Source organism: Apodemus sylvaticus, chromosome 17 (assembly GCF_947179515.1).
Source record: "Apodemus sylvaticus chromosome 17, mApoSyl1.1, whole genome shotgun sequence".
Taxonomy (NCBI): domain Eukaryota; kingdom Metazoa; phylum Chordata; class Mammalia; order Rodentia; family Muridae; genus Apodemus; species Apodemus sylvaticus.
In genome coordinates, this window is record NC_067488.1 from 3,344,493 (window position 1) to 3,365,519 (window position 21,027).

At 38.7% G+C, this 21,027-nt stretch overlaps 1 protein-coding gene across 9 annotated transcripts in view; it reads left to right on the plus strand.

Moving 5' to 3' along the window:
* Window positions 1-21,027, plus strand: part of Vps13b (vacuolar protein sorting 13 homolog B) — a 564,131-nt gene that overhangs the window by 56,397 nt on the left and 486,707 nt on the right. For all 9 annotated transcript variants that reach the window (XR_007973922.1, XM_052160919.1, XM_052160921.1 and 6 more), the window contains exons 9-16: window positions 801-896; window positions 1,272-1,394; window positions 1,797-1,934; window positions 2,956-3,043; window positions 3,767-3,958; window positions 9,638-9,807; window positions 13,108-13,302; window positions 15,019-15,143. Coding sequence is in view for 8 of the 9 variants with exons in the window: in XM_052160919.1 (XP_052016879.1) it covers window positions 801-896; window positions 1,272-1,394; window positions 1,797-1,934; window positions 2,956-3,043; window positions 3,767-3,958; window positions 9,638-9,807; window positions 13,108-13,302; window positions 15,019-15,143 (1,127 nt within the window). In the remaining variant the exon portion in view is untranslated. The remainder of the gene's footprint in view (window positions 1-800; window positions 897-1,271; window positions 1,395-1,796; window positions 1,935-2,955; window positions 3,044-3,766; window positions 3,959-9,637; window positions 9,808-13,107; window positions 13,303-15,018; window positions 15,144-21,027) is intronic.

Below are 21,027 nucleotides of genomic sequence, written 5' to 3' on the forward strand. Positions count from 1 at the left end.
GAGGATTTAGAGGAGGGACTGGAGGAACTGAAGGGTTTGCAGCCCCTGGTAAGAAAGATGATGTTGGCCAACCAGATCCCCCAGAGCTCCCAGGGACTAAGCCATCAACCAAGGGGTACACATGGTTCCAGCTGCAAATGTGGCAGAGGAATGCCTTGTGGACATCGGTGGGAGGAGAGGTCCTTGGTCCTATGAAGGCTCTATAGATGCCCCTGCATAGGGAAATTGAAGGTGGGGGTAGATGGGAGTGGGTTGGGCAGAGGGGCATCTTCTTGGAGGCAGGGGGTGGGAGGATGTGTTGGGGGTTTTCTGGGAGTGGGGAACTGGGAAAGGGCATAACATTTGAAATGTAAATGAATAATATGTTCAATAAAAAATGACTCTTAGAAGTGATAGAAATTAAACACCTGAAAATATGAGAGAATAAAATTAATTAAAGTCATATATACAATAAATTTTTGGTAGACTTTTGAATCATTTTATCAGTGGGACTAAAAATATGTAGCTTTCACTTTTTAAGTGCAATGAAGGAGTTAAAATGTATTTATGTTTAGACTCACGTGTTTTGACCATTCTTTAGTCCGTGGATAATCTGTAACAGCTGGTTTATCTATCTATCTATCTATCTATCTATCTATCTATCTATCTATCTATCTATTTATTGCACCTGTTTTTCTGCTTAATAATTAAATTTTCTGAATCTTTAATTTGTTCTTATTTTTGTGATTCATAGTGAAAAGTGACAGTGCATTGCTCCTTATGGCTCCTTTTGATTTACTTACTATTCTTCTATTTCTTAGCTCACTGAAATGCAAGCTGAAAATAGCTATTATAGCCCACAGAAAGTAAAATCTAAGGAAGTTTTGTGTTGGGAACAAGAAGGAACTACAATTGAGGTAACCTTTCACCATTAAACCTGGTAACATGGGCCTTTGTCATAGTCATTTATTTAATATATTTAGGTTTATAGTCTTACAGATCATTCTCTGTGTTTAGTTGGACAATGATTACTTTAATATGCATTGTGAGTTTGTTTCATAGCATGATTATGTGGGTGTGGGAGGCTTGATGTTTGCAGTGTCAACCATTGAGGAGGTTTGAGGAGACACACAGGAAAGCTGTTTATGTCTTTATGTCGTAGAGTATACATCGTGGATGCATTTGAAAGGCAGCAATCCTGAGAGTGTTTTCTGTAGAAAGTCTTCAAGGAAAGCCTGTAATAGCTTTATTAACTATGAGTTCTTAGTTCTGGTGTCCCTTTCTTCTTACAGGCTCTTATGATGGGAGAACCTTTCTTTGATTGTCAGATTGGATTTGTAGGTTGCAGAGCCATGTGTCTTAAAGGAATTCTGGGTGTTAAAGATTTTGAGGAGCATATGAATAGGAGTGAAACCGTAAGTCAAGATTTCCCCTCGTCGCAATGGTAATGAGGTATCATAGTGACCTCGTGAGATCTGCTTGGCTACCTTTGTCAGTGGCTTGCAAGAGGCCTGTTCTGTTCCCTCTGCATTTCCTTTGCAAGAAGTTATGTATTTCTGAAGACATGAAAAAGTTGATAGCATGCAACTCGTGGAAATCATTGCAAACATACTCCACTCACAGATGCTTCTTTGTCGTTTATGGCAGTTGCTTGGAGTTCCATTTTTTGTCATTTAAAGTTGTTTGTGAAAAAAAAAAAAACACGTCCTCAAGTTTTAGTCATTTCTGTGGAGTGCTAAATGAGTGGCATATGAAATCCTTTCGTTAATAGTCTAATGGCTTTTCTTCCTGTTGTGATTTATCCATCAATCTTTTAGGAATCCTGCTTCTTCATTTGTGGTGAAAATTTGAGTACAAAAGGTTTTACATACCTTACAAATTCATTGTTTGATTACCGGAGTCCAGAGAACAATGGCACCCGTGCGGAGTTTATCTTGGATGCAGCTCACCATAAGGTCAGGGAATAGATACTTGAGCTAAATTCTTGTGTGGTTAGGTGAACATGTGTGTGAATACTTGTAATTACTGTTTTCTTCTCAGTTTCTTTTAAGCGCTGATTGTTTAGTGAAACATTTAGAATGTTTTTGTCTAGTTTTAGACCTAGATAAGAATAAGAGATGTAGAGAAATGCTTAGCTTTTTGTATGGTTATACTACAACAACCATAATTGTACTTTACAACAGTTAATTATTTTCGAGGAAACACACAGAGTTACCTTTATTAATTTTTGTTCTCTAAAATGTAAGATTAGTGAAAATGAACATGACTTTTTTTTTTTTTCCTCGAGACAGGGTTTCTCTGTATAGCCCTGGCTGTTCGGGAACTCACTCTGTAGACCAGGCTGGCCTTGAACTCAGAAATCTATCTGCCTCTGCCTCCCAAGTGCTGGGATTAGTCTTTTTTCAATTTTTTCATGTAATAGGTATTAATATGCTTATAGAATATTAATGCATTTTCACATAAATTTAAGTTATCCTGTATTTATATGATACAAACTTATAATTTATATTTTAATTTTTTATTAATACTGGCTTTCGTCATTAAACTAAAGAATTTAATGTTTCTCATGTGATGAACACACATTTCAGTCTACCTTCAGTGTTTGAAATCTTTTATGTCAGTATAATTGAAGTAATTATGGACTAACTCTGTTTGAGAGGACACATTATTGGACAGTTTTGTGCTAGTGATAAAGGGACACACAAAGTGACAAGAGTATGTATTACCTATTCTATTAAAGCTATTCATTAATCAGACAATATTGATACGGTGTTCAAAATATCTAGAAGAAGTATGGCTGTTGGCCAGTGAGGTCAGCACTAAAGGAGCATTACTCTTATTCTTTGGGTGAATTCTTTGGGTTACTTCTCTTTCTTTTCATTAGCAATCTTTGGAGTTGATGCAGTCCTCAGAGTGTATTGAATCAGATGTCTTCTGTTTTAACACTTTGTTCCGTTTCTATGTCCCTGTTGGTAGGAGACACATACTGACATAGCTGGCATGCAAAGGTTTGGTGCTTTTTACATGGATTACCTGTATACAATGGAGCACAGCAGTGGCAAAGGTATTGAGTTCTCTTGGGTTTGTATTTAACTTTCCTTAAGCAACAGAAAATAAAGGTATCTTCAGAGTGCGTTGGCCCTTGGCAGGCTGTACTTCAGGTATTTTGTGGTGAATGGTTTAATTTTAGCGTTGTAATAGAGTTTTAGTGTTGTAATTAAATTTTGTAATAGATTCTGGCATTTTAAATGCATTGATTATGTAGTTATTTGAAAATATATTTACAATAGCCAACTAATATTCATATTCATTCATATTAAATGTAAAAATTATATATATAAAATTTTACTTTGCTTTAGTATGTCAGAAAAATACTTCCTTTTCTAAAATTAATACATTTTGAACACTGTATACTTTTATTAAAACATTTGTTTTGAGCATAAAAATAGAAATAAGTTCTTTCAGTGCTGAACACAGGTTTAAATAGTCATTTAAGTACATGATAATTACAAATTATGTTAAGAACTGTAGTATACGTAAGGAACTAGGAGAGGTCCAGGTGAGAAATGACTTGTTTGAAGGGTTGAAAAACTTGAAAGTTGATCTTGAAGGTTGGATCTTTTTTTAATAAAGAGAAAGGAACATATCATTAACTCTCTGGGTTCTCTGTTTTGCATTGTTTTGTAAGTGTAGTTTTTGTTAGTCAGAATAAAATTCTGCGTTTATGCACTCACTTTTTATGTCTGCTTGGAGTTTAAAATTTTAGTATAAAATTGACTTCTTCTAGGTCCAGCAAATCAACAAGACTTTCCTTCAGGGAAAAATGAGGATTTGGGAATAGTCCAAGAAAAGTCTACCAAGAGTCTTGTTATAGGGCCTCTAGATTGCCGCCTGGACAGCAGTGCAGTACATCGGATTTTGAAGATGATTGTTTGTGCTCTGGAACATGAATATGAACCATATAGCAGGCTAAAAACAGGTTTGTCTTTGGACTAATTCTTTTTTTTTTTTTTTTTTTTTTTACATTTTTTTTATTCGATATATTTTTTATTTACATTTCAAATGATTTCCCCTTTTCTAGACCCCCCACTCCCCGAAAGTCCTATCAGCCCCCTTCCCTCCCCCTATTTTCCCACCCAACCCTTCCCACTTCCCTGTTCTGGTTTTACCCTATACTGCTTCACTGAGTCTTTCCAGAACAAGGGGCCACTCCTCCGTTCTTCTTTTACCTCATTTTATGTGTGGATTATGTTTTGGGTATTCCAGTTTTCTAGGTTAATATCCACTTATTAGTGAGTGCATACCATGATTCATCTTTTGAGTCTGGGTTACCTCACTTAGTATGATGTTCTGCAGCTCCATCCATTTGCCTAAGAATTTCATGAATTCATTGTTTCTAATGGCTGAATAGTACACCATTGTGTATATATACCACATTTTTTTGCATCCACTCTTCTGTTGAGGGATACGTGGGTTCTTTCCAGCTTCTGGCAATTATAAATAGGGCTGCTATGAACATAGTGGAACATGTATCCTTATTATATGCTGGGGAATCTTCTGGGTATATGCCCAGGAGTGGTATGGCAGGATCTTCTGGAACTGAGGTGCCCAGTTTTCGGAGGAACCGCCAGACTGATTTCCAGAGTGGTTGTACCAATTTGCAACCCCACCAACCCTACATCAGATAGAGGGCTAATATCCAATATATATAAAGAACTCAAGAAGTTAGACTCCAGAAAACCAAATAACCCTATGAAAAAATGGAGTACAGAGTTAAACAAAGAATTTTCACCTGAAGAACTTCGGATGGCGGAGAAGCATCTTAAAAAATGCTCAACTTCATTAGTCATTAGGGAAATGCAAATCAAAACAACCCTGAGATTTCACCTTACACCAGCCAGAATGGCTAAGATTAAAAATTCAGGAGACAGCAGGTGTTGGTGAGGATGTGGTCTAATTCTTAATTGCCCAGCTGTTTTACTGATTGTGTAACTCAGTTTTCCTGTGCTGTTTACTTTTCCTCTGTTATATTTGCCTGTTAGCGTGTGCTTTTGTGTGTGTACCTGAAAGAGACTGAACTTGTGAAAGTGTTGAAAGTGAGACTTGGAAGTTTTGCCATGAGACCTTGATATTCCACATTCGTCAGGATCTCACTGCCATGCTTAGAAATGGTATTTCCAGTACATGCTTGTGAAGTATGGGTGCTGAGAACCAAATTTTGATACTCTGAAAGAACAGGTAATGTTAATTGCCTGTTCTTCCAGAGTATCAAAATTTGGTGAGCCACATCTCCAGTTTTCAAGGATAACTATTTTTTTTTATTTTTTATTAGATACATTCTTTATTTACATTTCAAATGTTGTCCCCTTTCCTGGTTCCCTCTCCCCCCAAAATCCCATAACCCATCTCCCCTTCCCCAGTCAACCCTCCCCTGCTTCCCTGTCCTGTTATTCCTCTACACTGTGGCATCAAGTCTTTCCAGGACCAAGGGCCTCTCCTCGCTTTGGTGTCTAACAAGATCATCCTCTGCTGCCCATGTGTCTGGAGCCATGGGTAACTCCAAGTGTTCTCTTTGGTTGATGATTTTGTCCCTGGGAGCACTGGGAGTACTTGGTGACTCATATTGTTGTTCCTCTTGTGGCACTGTAAACCCCTTCAGCTCCTTGGGTCCTTTCTCTAGCTCCTCTACTGGGGACCCTGTACTCAGTTCAATGGCTGGCTGAGAGTTTCCACCTCTGTATTTGTCATGCACTAGCAGAGCCTCCCAGGTGACAGCTGTATCAGCTTCTGTCAGCAAGTACTTGTGGGCATCTATAATAGTGTCTGGGGTTTGTAACTGTATATGGGATGGATCAGTAGGTTGGGTCTCTGGATGGTCTTTCTCTCAGTCTCTGCTTCACCCTTTGTCTCTGTATCTCCTGTGGGTATTTTATTCCCCCTTCTAAGAAGGACCAAGTATCCATACTTTGCTCTTGCTCTTTCTTGGGCATCATTTGAAATGTGAATTGTGTCTTGGGTATTCTACACTTCTGGGCTAATATCCATTATCAGTTCATACCATGTGTGTTATGTGATTGGGTTACCTCCCTCAGGATGGCACTTTCTAGTTCCATCCATTTGCTTAAGAATTTCATGAATTCATTGTTTTTAATAACTGAGTTACTAAATACTCCATTGTGTATTAAATGTACCACATTTTCTGTATCCAATCCTCTGTTGAGGGACATCTGGGTTCTTTCCAGCTTCTGGCTATTATAAATAGGGCTGCTATGAACATGGTGGAGTATGTGTCCTTATTACATGTTGGAGAATCCTCTGGATATATGCCCAGGAGTGATATAGTAGGGTCCTTCTGTAGTAGTATGCTTAGTTTTCTGAGGAACTGCCAAACTGATTTCCAGAGTGGTTGTAACAGCTTGCAATCCCACCAGCAGTGGAGTAGTGTTCCTATTTTTCTACAACCTCTCCAGCACCTGCAGTCGCCTGAGTTTTTTATCTTAGCCATTCTGACTATTGTGAGGTGGAATTTCAGGATTGTTTTGATTGGCATTTCCTTGATGACTAAGGATGTTGAACATTTCTTTAGGTGCTTCTCAGCCATTCGATATTCCTCAGGTGAAAATTCTTTGTTTAGCTCTGTACCCCATGCAGTCCAGTTTCTCTGCACTCCTGCATGGTTATGACTGCCTCTTTGTGCCACTTGGGCATGGCGTGCTGTGCCCTATTTTTACTTTTTAACATCTGAAAGTACTGGAGTTTTTGAATGTTTCATCTGTCTGTCCATCTGTCTGTCCATCCATCCATTCTTCCATCCTTTTTTCTTCCTTTCCTCTCTTCTTCCCTCCCGCCCTCCCTCCCTCTCTCCTTTTCTGAGATAAGATATCATTGTGTAGCCTTACATAGATTAGGATTTGCTATTGTAGAAAATTTTAAACTCAATCCAGAGTTCCTACCTGGCCTTTAATCATTTAGGTCCTGGATAAAGATACATAGAACCTTTATATTTACAATAAGCTTTAATTGATGTCTTAGTCAGGGTTTATATTCCTGCATAAACCTCATGACCAAGAAGCAAGTTGGGGAGGAAAGGGTTTATTCAGCTTACACCTTCCACACTACTGTTCATCACCAAAGGAAGTCAGGGCTGGAACTCAAGCAGGTCAGGAAGCAGGAGATGATGCAGAGGCCAAGGAGGGATGTTCCTTACTGGCTTGCTTCCCCTGCCTTGCTCAGCCTGCTCTCTTATAGAACCCAAGACTACAGCCTAGGGATGCGGCCACCCACAACGGGCCCTCCACCCTTGATCATTATTTGAGAAAGGTCTTACAACTGGATCTCATGGAGGCATTTCCTCAAGGGACGCTCTTTTCTCTGTGATAACTCCAGCCTTTGTTAAGTTGACACACAAAACCAGCCAGTACAATCGACATTAGACTTGGGCAGATATCTACCTTCTATGCTATTAAAATTTATTTTCTATTGGAAACCTTGAGTTATTCTTTACTATGTTTCATCTAGGCTGCTCTTCTCTCCTATTGGCCAGCCCTCATGAAGATTTGGACCATGCTTTCATGCTTTCTTGACTTCTAACCCACAGTCTTCTTCCTTCTACACCTTCTTCTCCCCTGGTGGTTCTCCTCTGATCCTAAGCTCAGGAACCCTAAACCCCACCTCTATCTCTTCTGCCCTGCTATTTTCTCTTGGTACCTTTATTCACCAGATGTTTGTGCAGAAATAACTTGCTTGCAAAGTCACATAGCTTTACTTTGGTGTTTGTGCAGGCTCTCTAGTATCTGGGGCAATCTGGTCTTGGAGGTCTGCACTTAACATTACAATACATAGCAAAATACCAAACCTCAACCCTATGTAGACTTGACTGCCCTTGATCTCATAGAGATCTGTCTGCCTTTGCATCCCCAAGTGCATGTGCTACCGACCTTGGCTTGAATTCTTATAAATGCAATTATACTTCATTTGCTCTCTTTTTATATTTGTGGTATATGTTCTTTTGTGAGATATATGCTCTTACTACTTTATAGGCTTCTTTCGTGTGGATATAATTTGGATAAATAAGTAAAATGAATATAATAAATAATAAAATGGATATAATAAGTAAATGGATATAATAATAAATTAAGTGGATATAATAAATAAAATTCAGTATATAAAATACAAATATAGATATTACAAATATTATAAATATATTCTAAATTATATAAAATAGAAATTATTATAAAATGTTAAAATTTAAAATATAAATCATAATATAAATATTATATAAATAAAAATTTACTTATGTATAATAAAATAAAATAGATACAATAAATAAAATGAATATAATCTATTTTACTTCCAGTAAGTATTTTGGTTAGTTTTTAGTTATTTTGCTTTTTTTCCTAGAACATGCTAGCTTGCATGATTATACATGTTCCCTTTGAGGAGATACATTCAGACTGCATTTATGAATGGCTGACATTCACTCCTATAAGCTGACTGTGAAGTCTCTGGTTGCTTTTGATCAGGTTATATAGTTTGCTATCAGATGATTATGGTCCTTAGGCAGACATGGCTTTATATCTTAAATAATTAAAGAATTTCATTTTGTACATACTAAGGTTATATGAAGTTTACATGTGTATATCTTTAATGTATATATGTATTTTGAACTTAAGACCTCAAACATGATAGACAAGTTCTTAGCTACATCAAGTCCTATAAATACAGATATTTTGTTTCTCTTCGGCTATTCATTGTTTTTTGCTGCTTTTGTGAGTAATTGTGACAGACTGACCCATAAAGCCTAATACTTATTTACAGTGTGAGTCTGCAGAAAGTGTTTGCTGACTCTTTCCCCCACACGCCTGTCAAAACTTAGTGATTTCAATTTTTAAATTTGAAGATTCTAGTGGTTGTGCAGCTCTTGTACTTCCACGTCGTTGGCAGATACATGATACCTAGTCACTTTGTCTCACTTTTATATAATGTTTGGCTGTTCAAAGAATTCATATTTTGGGTAAGTTACTCCAACCACATTTTACTTAATTATCTTAGGTGGTTTTAAATTTTTTAACAAATATCATTTTGGAGCTGGAGATGCATAGAACTCAGATTCTATATCCAGCACCCACTTTGTAGCTTACAACCACCAACCAGGGTATCTGACAACCTCTTCTGACTTTTGTGGGCACCAGGCCCTTGTCTGGTATACATACATACATGCAGGGAAACCACTCATATATAAAATAAATAAATCAAAAAGGAAGTCCATGTTTGTTGGGATTTCTGTTTCGATCTGTACATATCTTTATCTGTGTATTTGTAGTAGTTTTCTCTAGTTTGTGTCTTGTCTTTATGCATTTAATTTTAGTGATGATAAAATTGATATTTTTTTACAAATATCTTTTGTAAAGATTGATACTCTTTTAACAAAAGAAATTAGGAATTCTTGAAAAGATTTATTAAAAATATTTAATTTCTGTGTAGCAAATATTTATACATTTATTTTATCCAGTAACTTGTATTACAATCTAGAGTAACTTATGACTATTTCATTGCTGAAGAATTGTCCCTAAAATTTGAGGAATGGATTAATTAGTTGGATAAGAAGATTAACTTAATTAAAATCTTCTTTACTGAATCTCCATCCTTTTCACTTCAGAAAGCAAGGATGAAAAGGAAACAATAGTGCATCCCGAGGACGCGTCTTCTTTGGAGGAGTATATTCCTACGCGGCATACAAGCCTTACGCTGCTCAAATGCACTTGCACAATTTCTATGGCAGAATTCAATTTACTCGATCGTTTACTTCCTGTCATCGTGGGAGGAAAGGTATATTTCTTGTTCGGTAACCTGTTTTCAGAGGTACATGTATAATTTTGGTTATTAACCTAAGGTGTATCTGTTTATGTATTTCCCCTGATGGAGTAAACTCAGTGTAACTGCAGTTCCTGATTTTTAGAAGGTAATATTAAAGAAAGCTTTTAATAAGATAAGCTAAGACTTTATAAAGAAATGTCAAAGCACGTGGCTTCTAGAAGGGAGATGATGTACTGATGTGTGACCTCTGTGTGACCTCAGGTCGTCGCTTCACATCTTTATTCTCGTTTTCAAGCAGCTGTAAACTTAGTGATTCAGAAATCAAAAGGTCTGCTGAATGTACTTTTTTTTTCAAATGTTACATTTATTCCTTCCTCTTCTCTCTCTCTCTCTCTCTCTCTCTCTCTCTCTCTCTCTCTCTCTCTCTCTCTCTCTCTCTGTGTGTGTGTGTGTGTGTGTGTGTACACACTCATGCACGTGCGATTTATATGCCATAGCACCCTTTTGGAAGTCAGGACAACCTATGGGACTGGTTCTCTCTTTCTATCTTGTAAGTCCTACGGATTGACCTCCTTCCTGTCCTTAGGTTTAGAGTCCTGCCCTTAGCTGTTGCTGAGTCAGTTCACCTGCCCTTTAAGTCCCAGGTTTTCAACAAAGGCATGGTCATTATTGCTGCCACCTTCTTTCCTTCATGACGACATTGCAATCAGAGGACGAGGTGACTCAGATCATGTGGTAAAGCATACATGTATTCTACACTGCAGCTGAGTTTTCTCATAGGTCCCTGTACTGGCTGGTTTTTTGTGTCAACTTGACACAGGCTGGAGTTATCACAGAGAGTGGAGTTTCAGTTGGGGAAGTGCCTCCATGAGCTCCAACTGTGAGGCACTTTCTCAATTAGCAATCAAGCAGGGAGGGCCCCTTGTGGGTGGTACCATCTCTGGGCTGGTATTCTTGGGTTCCATAAGAGAGCAGGCTGAGCAAGCCAGGGGAAGCAAGCCAGTAGAAGAAGCCAGTAAGGAACATCCCTCCATGGCCTCTGCATCAGCTCCTGCTTCCTGAGCTGCTTGGGTTCCACTCCTGACTTCCTTTAGTGATGAACTGCAACATGGAAGTATAAACTCAATAAACCCTTTCCTCCCCAACTTGCTTCTTGGTCATGATGTTTGTGCAGGAATAAAAACCCTGACTAAGACAAATTGGTACCAGGGTAGTGGGGTATTCCTGTGACAACCTGACCATGTTTTGGGGAGGACTGTGGAAGGACTTTGGAACTTTGGGACTTTGGGCTAGATGATCCATTCGATATTAAGAGCTCAGTGGAAAGTTCTGTACGAGCTTGGAAGTCAATGTTAAGAACAGTGCAGAAGATGGAGGCCTGGCTTGTGAAATTTCAGAGGGAAGATTAAAGACTCTTACAGTGGCCATGTTTTGACTGTGAAGATTCTGTGGTTTTGCTTAGCTGGGGCTGAAGAATCAGCTGTGATTAACAAGACACCAGAACCACTAAAGCAACCCTTTGTGTTACTGGGACTATTGATGCTGGTTAGCTGGAGCTAAGAAATTAGCGGTGATTAAGAAGAGACCAGCATCACTGAGGTGAAATCTTCTAGGAAGTGTTTTCTGAGAGCACAGAGAGTGTGTTCCAGAGATAGCCACAGTTGTATTTTGTGCTGTGGCTGGACTTGGTACTGTGTAAGAGTCACCCAGATGGTACTGGTTTTGAAGGCATGAAGGGGTCATGAAGAGCAGCTGAGGCTCTTGGCACAGTGAGAGGCCACGAAAGGCCATTGGTGAAGGTGCAGCCTCAGTTGCAATTGGTGGCCCAGGACTTGAAGGGGTCATGCATAGGAGCAGAGGCTTGTCACCATGAAGAGAGCCTATGAGAGGCTTGGTGAAGCCTAATTACAGTGGAAGATAACAGCGTTTTGGAGATGCCAGTACCATGCGATGACCACCAAGAACAGCAGCAGCAGTGGAGTACAGGCAGCTTTTGCTAGTAAATTCTTAGAGTTTATTAAGGTTTTGGCATTTTTATATATGGATTTTAATCATACTAGCATCAAGGAAAAAATTGAAGGTAAAGAATATTATTAGCAATTGTGTTGGGCATGCTGGTTGCATGCCTTTAATCCTAGTAGAAGAGGTGGACATGACTTGGTGAGCCTGGTCTACATATCAAGTTCCAGGACAGCCAAGGCTACATAGAGAAACTGTTTCCAAAAACTAAAAAAGGAAAATAAACTAACAAGAGTATTATCAGAAATCAATAGAACTACTCCAGAGTGTTTCAAATGTCTGTTTAAAGAATGAGGAACATACACACTTCCCACAGATGTTTAATCTAAGGGGTATTCTGTATGATTCCATCATGAGAACTTCAAAAAGAGAGCTCTGATGATTGAAGTGAGAATGTCCTTTCCTCTGGTCTTGCTGGAAAGGGAACTAGAGTCTGGAGTTCTTCAGTCGTTCAGGTGTTATTCCTATTCACTGTGCATCACACTTAAGATTGCTGTGTGTGTCATTATGGTATTTTTCACAGGAATCCAAAGTAAAGTTATTTAGCTTAACAAAACTAACTGAATTGAAAATAGTTTCAAATTACTGATGATAGAAAATTAGTGAGGATTGGGATGTTCAGTCTGTCAGTGTTACCACAGCATTTCTCTGTATTGGCTTTGGGATTAGATAAACCACTTGTAAGATAGGTTGTCTCAAGGTAAAGATGATCTTGGTTTTCCTCATTAAAAGCCAGGACTAGGACATTTTGAGAGTTAGTTCTAGGAAAGGTAGGGGGACTTACCAATTAGGATACATTTTCTGGGTATCTTGCAGCTTACCCATACCAATTTGGGAATTCAGAAGGGTTCATCTAACACTGCCACTACCAAAACCCTCTCAAGATGTAGGACTTCTGTGCCTTTAACATAAGTAAATATGTTTTGGATCGTATTTTCATTTTCTGTATACTTTATTATATTATGTCCTTTACAGTATTTTGTGTAATCCTCTGAGGTTTTTGTATGATTAAGAAACTATGGAGTGATAGTGCTCCTTCCTGTTGATTGAGAAATAAAAATTGTTAGATAAAGGAGAAAGAAAAAGTTTTTAAAGAAATGCATTCTTTAGAAGCTGAGGCACATTTGGATTATCGAGAAGACATTGTATTTGGTTATGTCAATAGTGCTCTAACAGTTATTTCTAGCCGGCTTTCTTACAGTGAAATATGTGGGTCTGAAGTTGGTGTAGAAGAATGTATGTGGTTCAGCCATTGTTCTGCTAGAATGTAAAACTAATATCATTACTTTCCAGAATTCAAGTAACTTCACAAATGCCACAAACTTCCAGTCACTTCGGCCTTTGCCATCCATTCAGATATTTGTGGATAAAATTAATTTGGAACATTCTGTCCCGATGTACGCTGAACAGTTGGTGCATGTGGTCAGCAGCCTTACTCAGCCTTCTGACAATCTTCTTCATTATTGCTATGTCCACTGCTACCTTAAGGTATGAAAAGAGAATTTTCTTGTTTGTTAGTGTCTGTTCACATCAGGGATATCAAGGAAGTTTCTTTGTACTTAAGGTTGTAGTTTTAGAGAATCAGTATTTTAGAAGTTAAGACTTAAGTAATATTTAGTCACTACTGCAGTATAATTAAAATGTTTTCAAATTTTCTCTTTTTTTCATAGAAATTAGTAGTTTGGCAATTGTGAGTTCATAGTTTTGAAGATCTAAAAGTGAGTTTTATAAGCAGTGTGAAAAATGTTCATATTGGTGTTTTAAAAAGCTCAGGATTTACTTGAAAATAAACATTAATATAGGCATAGTGCTTCATGGGAGACTGTAACATAAGTTTTTAGCCATTTTGCTCTTGTTGGAGTCACATTAATTTCTTGATGGAAAGGGAAATGCTTGATTGTTTTTCAGTGATCCATGTGCAGGCATGCATGCACACATGCATGTGCATACACACACTTGTCCATATGTCTGTGAAGCTGAGGTTGACATCAGATGTCTTCATGGGATTTCAGTTGTTTCTTCTTTGTGCATGAGTACATAAGAAACTGTGATCACCAGCCACCAACAACAGCCAACTGACAACCCAACCAAAAACCCATCCTCCTTCTTGGAACCTGTTGCAGGATTTTCCCTGAACCCTAGCATTTATATATTCTCTGAAAAGTCCCCAGAATTCCAAATGTCACACAATCACAGAAACTCTCTGCACCTGGCAGGATTATGCCCCTGCTAGAGCATGCGACAAATCATGACTGATGTGGAAAATATGAAGAAGCCCCATATCACACACTTGGGATTGAAACAGAAACATATTCTTATAACATTTCTAAGCTTTTAAAGAGAAACTAAAACTCCAGAATTACACTATACTAAATACTGAGGTCTTTACGCTTGTGAGGCAATCTACCTCCCTGGTCCTTCCATCCCCAACTTAAAAAAAACCAGATATATTTAAAAATAGTTATAGGGTCAGTGAGATGGCTCACTGGGTAGAGGTGCTTGCTGCCTAGCTTGTTATGTAGTGGTGAGGAGAGGACAGCTTATGAGAATACTCCCGCTAGGTGGGGTTCAAACACAGGGCTCAGCTCCCGAGGCTTGGTGGCACAAACCTAGAATCTGATAAATTGTCTCAGTAGCTTTGTTTTATTCTAAAAGAGCACTGGATTTCATGTGAAGGACTTCATGAGAAAGATTAAAGTACTTCCCAGATAGAGCCCTGCTCTCAGGTGATACATTGGTGGCTGAAAGTCCTTAGTTATATATTTATATAACATTTAAGACAATAATTGTAGATCTCTTTGGTTTAATTTTAAGTTTAAAGTATTGAAATTTAACTGTTGTCAGAGCATCTCAAACCGGGAAGTGATGAGGTGTGGCAGGCATGCAGTGACCGTGCAGCAGCACTGGTGCCTCACATGGGCGTCTCACACGGGCGTCTCTCTCACACAGGCGTCTCTCTCACACGGGCGTCTCTCTCACACAGGCATCTCTCTCACACGGGCATCTCTCTCACACAGGCATCTCTCTCACACGGGCGTCTCTCTCAAACGGGCGTCTCTCTCACACGGGCGTCTCTCTCAAACGGGCGTCTCTCTCACACGGGCGTCTCTCTCACACGGGCGTCTCTCTCACACGGGCGTCTCTCTCACACGGGCGTCTCACCCTTGTGTACTCACTGAGCCTTGGCTGCGTTCTCTCTTCCAGGTGTTTGGTTTTCAGGTAGGACTGACATGCTTGGATCACAGCGGCTCTTACTGCTTACCTGTACCAGTTATTCCCTCTTTCAGCACCGCCCTTTATGGGAAGCTTCTGAAACTCCCTGCTCTCTGGTACGTACTTACTTGTTAACTCTGATCTATGTTCATTTTTATTTTATAACTTTTGGATGGAACAATTAAAAAATGTCTAGTTTTTACCCACGTGTTAGTTTTATACAAAATGTTAGAAAAACAATTGAAATTTTATTCTCATTGAGACCTAAGAAATGAAAGCCTCCATTATTTTGACTTTAAAAAATTAAAATATTACAGTTACTTATTTTTTGTGTGTACATGTGATATGTATGTGCATTCATGAGCCATTGCACATGTATGGAAGGAAGTTAGGGGACACCTGAGGTGCGACTTCTCTCCCATTGTATGGGACAGGGAGTGAATTCAGGTCTGTAGACTTGCTGGTAAACACTTTTGTCTGCTCAGCTGCCTTACCAACTTCCTGCTGTCATTCTCAGTGATGTGTTAGTTCCCAGTGTCTTCTGGAGCAGGAAGGACAGGGGATGGTAATAACTTATTCATATTAGAGGCATGCACTTGCTGTCTTAGAGAGTACCAGGGACTGCAGAAATGGGAGCTTGACAGGTCTGTGGAAGAAGTTCAGTGAGTGGTTTTTCATTACATGCTGTGTGAGGTGCACCCGTCATATAGAAAAGCTTGTTTAGTAACTGTGTTGGAGTAGAGTCACCTTCATCACTTACTTGGTGTTGCTTACTCTATTTGAAGGTCGTATTTCCTTAAATTCTAAGATTTTTGAAGGAAAGGTAATTATTTTCTCTTTATTTTTAGTTAAATGTTTTTAAATATGTTGTATAATTAATTGTTTAAATAGAAGAAAGATGTTTATGCAAAATTATCTTCTAGTGAAATATTTTTTATGTTTAAAGCATATATTTCAATGTGTCATAATTAGTAATATTATATTTATATGATATACTTGTCTTCAGTTTTTTATTTAAGTAGTTCTTTCATTCAAAGTAACTTCCAGAAAAACAGATACATATATCTTTAAAACAAATACTGTATTTCTTTAATAATTTGAAATAATTTGGAAGTGAAATTAGTAAGGAATTTATTCATTTTTTCAAAGAAATTTGCCCTTTGATCCAGAGCATTTATGAAAAAGACACATTATAATTAACTCTCAGAATGAATCCTGTGAAATGGAACCATTTTACAGTTTCTTTTAATGTTTCTTGGCAGGTTTCTATTTGTAAATGTCATTTTCCTCATATGTTATTTATTATGATATGTATAGATGGATTTAACTTTATATATAGCATTTTCCATTTCAGCTAATATAGTTTCTATTCTGATCTGTGAAGTTGGGCAGGGCACAGTGTCACTCAGGAAGCAGGTGGATCTCTTTGAATTTGAGACCAGCCTGGTATACATAGTGAGATCAGATCTGGCCAGCCAGGACTATATAGTGAATAGTGAGACCTTGTCTCAAGAAAACAACAACAAAAAGCAGAAAACTATTTATCTCAATTATTTTACTTTATTTCCTCTAAAAATCACACTGGATTATTTAGCTTGTCTATAAGACAGCCTTTCTTGTTGACCTTTGTTCTCCAGACTGCTAACAGTCCTGTATTTGACTTTCCCAATCATGCTGCCTCGCCTTCCAGTGCCTCTCTTATTTGCCTTCTCCCTTTCTTAGCACATCTTGATTCCTTTAATGTTTTAGGACCACAGTTTATATTTTGACATTTATTAGTTACTTCCTTGTTGTAGAGCTAATAGCTAATGGAAAGCAACTTAAGTGGGGAAGGGTGTACTTTATACTTTGAGGCTGGCTAATCTGCTAGGTTGGGAAAGCATGGTCCCAGCAGCGGAGGACTGCCAGGCACAATGTATCCATGAGTCAGGAGCAGAGGCTGGCCTATGCAGCCCCACCCTCGCCCCCAGTGGCCTGCTTCTACCAGCACAGCTCCACCTCCAAAAGGTTCATGGCCTTTGCCAACAGTACCACCAAGAGGAAGGCATGGCTCAGACAGTGAACACACAGGGACCTTTTAACAGTCAAACCACAGCACAGTCTGCGTCTCATTTACTTAGATCTACCATCAGCTCTCCTGCTTCCGAGATCACATCCAAAGCTCCATAGTGGTCCAGACATCCTAGTGACTCAACCTCTTTCTTAACTCTCCAGTGAGCACACTTCCATTTGGCCTCATGAACTGGGCAGCAAACACTTTCTCTCCCACATCCTCCTTTCTCTGTAATGCTTGTCCATTTTCTGAGGTCTTCTAGGCGTTGATATTAATGAAGACCTCCCCCTGAAATAACCAAGTTCCTACTGGCTCATATGAACCACCCAGGTGGAAACTGCCAATTTCATACTGCCTCAGGCTATGTAGCCTTTGTTTAATGGAGGAATGAATAGTATATTAATCACTTTGTTTCTAAGGTGCTTATATATATTCCATTTACCCCATATTGCATAGTATCATAAGCCAGGTTGTGTCTCTTTCCCCAATTCAAGCAATACAGTGATAGAGGACTCTTTAATTATGATAGTTTCTTATCATATGAACATATGGAGGCTCCCGTGGGCTAGCTAAATTATGGACATTCTTTTCCTTATTACTAAGTATTAGAAATGAGGGCTGTCTTCTATCTCTGTTACCCTGCTTTCTTTTACTGTTTGACTCTTACTGTGAATCCCAAGGATTCAGACCCAGTAAAGGCTCTATACAAAGCCTTGACTTGTACTGTCTTTCCCTTACATTTTGCCAGCTGTAAAAATAGCAACCCAGCCACCCTATATCATCATCCTCTTTTTCTACATTTTCTCTGCCAGACCAGAGGCTGATGTGGAGAGTGCCATCTTCATGTCTTTTAACCATTGTATTTTCCCTTAGACACAGACAGATTCCACTGGGGTCTAGCAGTGTGCCTGAGGGGCTTACATTCCTTCCTTTTTTGTTCCCTGTTGATAAACAATCAAGGTTTTGGAAAGGGAGCGACATTTTTATTAGGCTACTTCCTATTGAATGAGGACATTGAATTTTCAGGGCAAGGTTGATTTTCACTCTAATCAGGTATTGCAGGCCTCTGGCTCTGTAACTAGGGTCTGGTCATCCTATAATAGCAAATCTTTTGGATCTCTTGTTAAAAAAGTCTAGACAAGTTTATAAGGCAGGGTGTAACTAGTACAACTAAGAAAAGGAAAAGTGAGGTTAAGGAGGGTAATATCTAATTCCATCTATATTTGGCTGTCAGTTATCCACTGGCCAGAGGCATCAAGCCATTTCTTATATTTTTGCAGATCTGTCTGGAGTGAGTTATTAGATCTTATCTTTTTCTATACCAGACTGGTTGACATAGAGGCAAAATTCCTCCTTGAGAAAGAGACAAGGACCAGCTCTCTCTCTGCTGTTAGTAGATCTAATCCTTGCTGATTTTGTAGCACTACTGTAGCCAGTGAAGGGACTTACAATTTCCCCTTTTCTCAAGGAGCTTACGTTTGTGTTGGGGGTGTTAATGTATCATCTATTAAATAGTTTTCAACTAACCATGATATGATAGGGTATTATACTATGTGTGGGTTTGGGCAAAAGTTGTAGTACAAACAGCGAGCATGAGATGTCACGTGTCCATGGAACAACAGAGGAGTGGAGAAGGTAGTAGAGAAGCAGCACCTCTAAATTTAAAAGGGGAAATGAACTGCTGGGCTTGCCATGCTTAAGAAAGGAGAAAATTCCTTTTGAATTATCAGGGACAGTTTAAGAGAAGAGGTTCTAGTCGGAGTAGACCAGGAGGGGAATAAAATCTGGAGTGTAAACAAATAAATAAATAAAAGATGAAGAGAGAGAAGGGGGGGGGGTTGTTACGGTTGTCCTTTACATGCCCGGGGGAGAGTTTCTACCCATTACAGAATACAGTAGGTTGAACTTTGGAAAGTTACTTTAACCTTTGTGCATGAAAATGATTTCCATATTTAAAATATATAAACAAATACAAGTTAACTATTTGTTAAATCTAATTGGTCCAAAGCTTCAATTAGTTTCATTGTGTCCCTGTTTAGTTTCTGTTTTCCTGATCGGTCCATTGAGGAAAGTGCAGTGTTGAAGTCACCCACAATTATTGTGTTAGGTGCAATGTGTGCTTTTAGTTTTAATAAAGTTTCTTTTACGAAAGAGGGTGCCCTTGCATTTGGGGCATAGATGTTCAGGATTGACAGTTCTTCTTTTTGTATTTTTCCTTTGACCAGCAAGAAGTGTCCCTCAGGGTCTCTTTTGATGACTTTGGGTTGAAAGTCAATTTTATCTGATATTAAAATGGCTACTCCAGCTTGTTTCCTGAGACCATTTGCTTGTAAAATTGTCTTCCAGCCTTTTACTCTAAGGTAGTGTTTGTCTTTGACCCTGAGGTGTGTTTCCTGTAAGCAGCAAAATGTAGGGTCCTGTTTACGTATCCATTCAGTTAGTCTGTGTCTTTTTATTGGGGCATTAAGTCCATTGATGTTAAGAGGAGTAGAAGGCAGGAAATCATCAAACTCAGGGCCGAAATCAACCAAGTAGAAACAAAGAGAACCATACAAAAAATCAACAAAACCAGGAGCTGGTTCTTTGAGAAAATCAACAAGATAGATAAACCCTTAGCCAGACTGACCAAAGGGCACAGAGAAAGTATCCAAATTAACAAACTTAGAAATGAAAAGGGAGATATAACAACGGAAACTGAGGAAATCCAAAAAATCATCAGATCCTACTACAAGAGCCTGTACTCAACACAACTGGAGAATCTGGAGGAAATGGACAATTTCCTTGACAGATACCAAATACCAAAATTAAATCAAGACCAACTAGACCATCTAAACAGTCCCATAATGCCTAAAGAAATAGAAGGAGTCATAGAAAGTCTTCCAACCAAAAAAAGCACAGGACCAGATGGCTTCAGTGCAGAATTCTACCAGACCTTCAAAGAAGAGTTAACACCAATACTCTTCAAACTATTCCACAAAATAGAAACAGAAGGAACACTACCCAATTCCTTCTACGAAGCCACAATTACGCTGATACCAAAGCCACAAAAAGATCCAACAAAGAAAGAGAACTTCAGACCAATTTCCCTTATGAACATCGATGCAAAAATACTCAATAAAATTCTTGCCAACCGAATCCAAGAACACATCAAAACGATCATCCACCATGATCAAGTAGGCTTTATCCCGGGAATGCAGGGTTGGTTCAATATACGGAAATCCATCAATACAATCCACTACATAAACAAACTCAAAGAACAAAACCACATGGTCATTTCATTGGATGCTGAAAAAGCATTTGACAAAATTCAGCATCCCTTCATGCTTAAAGTCTTAGAGAGAACAGGAATTCAAGGCCCATACCTAAACATAGTAAAAGCAATATACAGCAAACCGGTAGCCAGCATCAAACTAAATGGAGAGAAACTTGAAGCAATCCCACTGAAATCGGGGACCAGACAAGGCTGCCCCCTTTCTCCTTATCTTTTCAATATTGTACTTGAGGTACTAGCTCGGGCAATTCGACAACATAAGGAGGTCAAAGGGATACAAATTGGAAAGGAAGAAGTCAAACTATCATTATTTGCAGACGACATGATCGTCTACCTAAGTGACCCAAAGAACTCCACTAGAGAGCTCCTACAGCTGATAAACAACTTCAGCAAAGTGGCAGGTTATAAAATCAAATCAAGCAAATCAGTGGCCTTCCTATACTCAAAGGATAAGCAGGCTGAGAAAGAAATTAGGGAAATGACCCCCTTCACAATAGCCACAAACAGTATAAAGTATCTTGGGGTGACTCTTACCAAACATGTGAAAGATCTGTATGACAAGAACTTCAAGACTCTGAAGAAGGAAATGGAAGAAGACCTCAAAAAATGGGAAAACCTCCCATGCTCATGGATCGGTAGAATCAATATAGTTAAAATGGCCATTCTGCCTAAAACA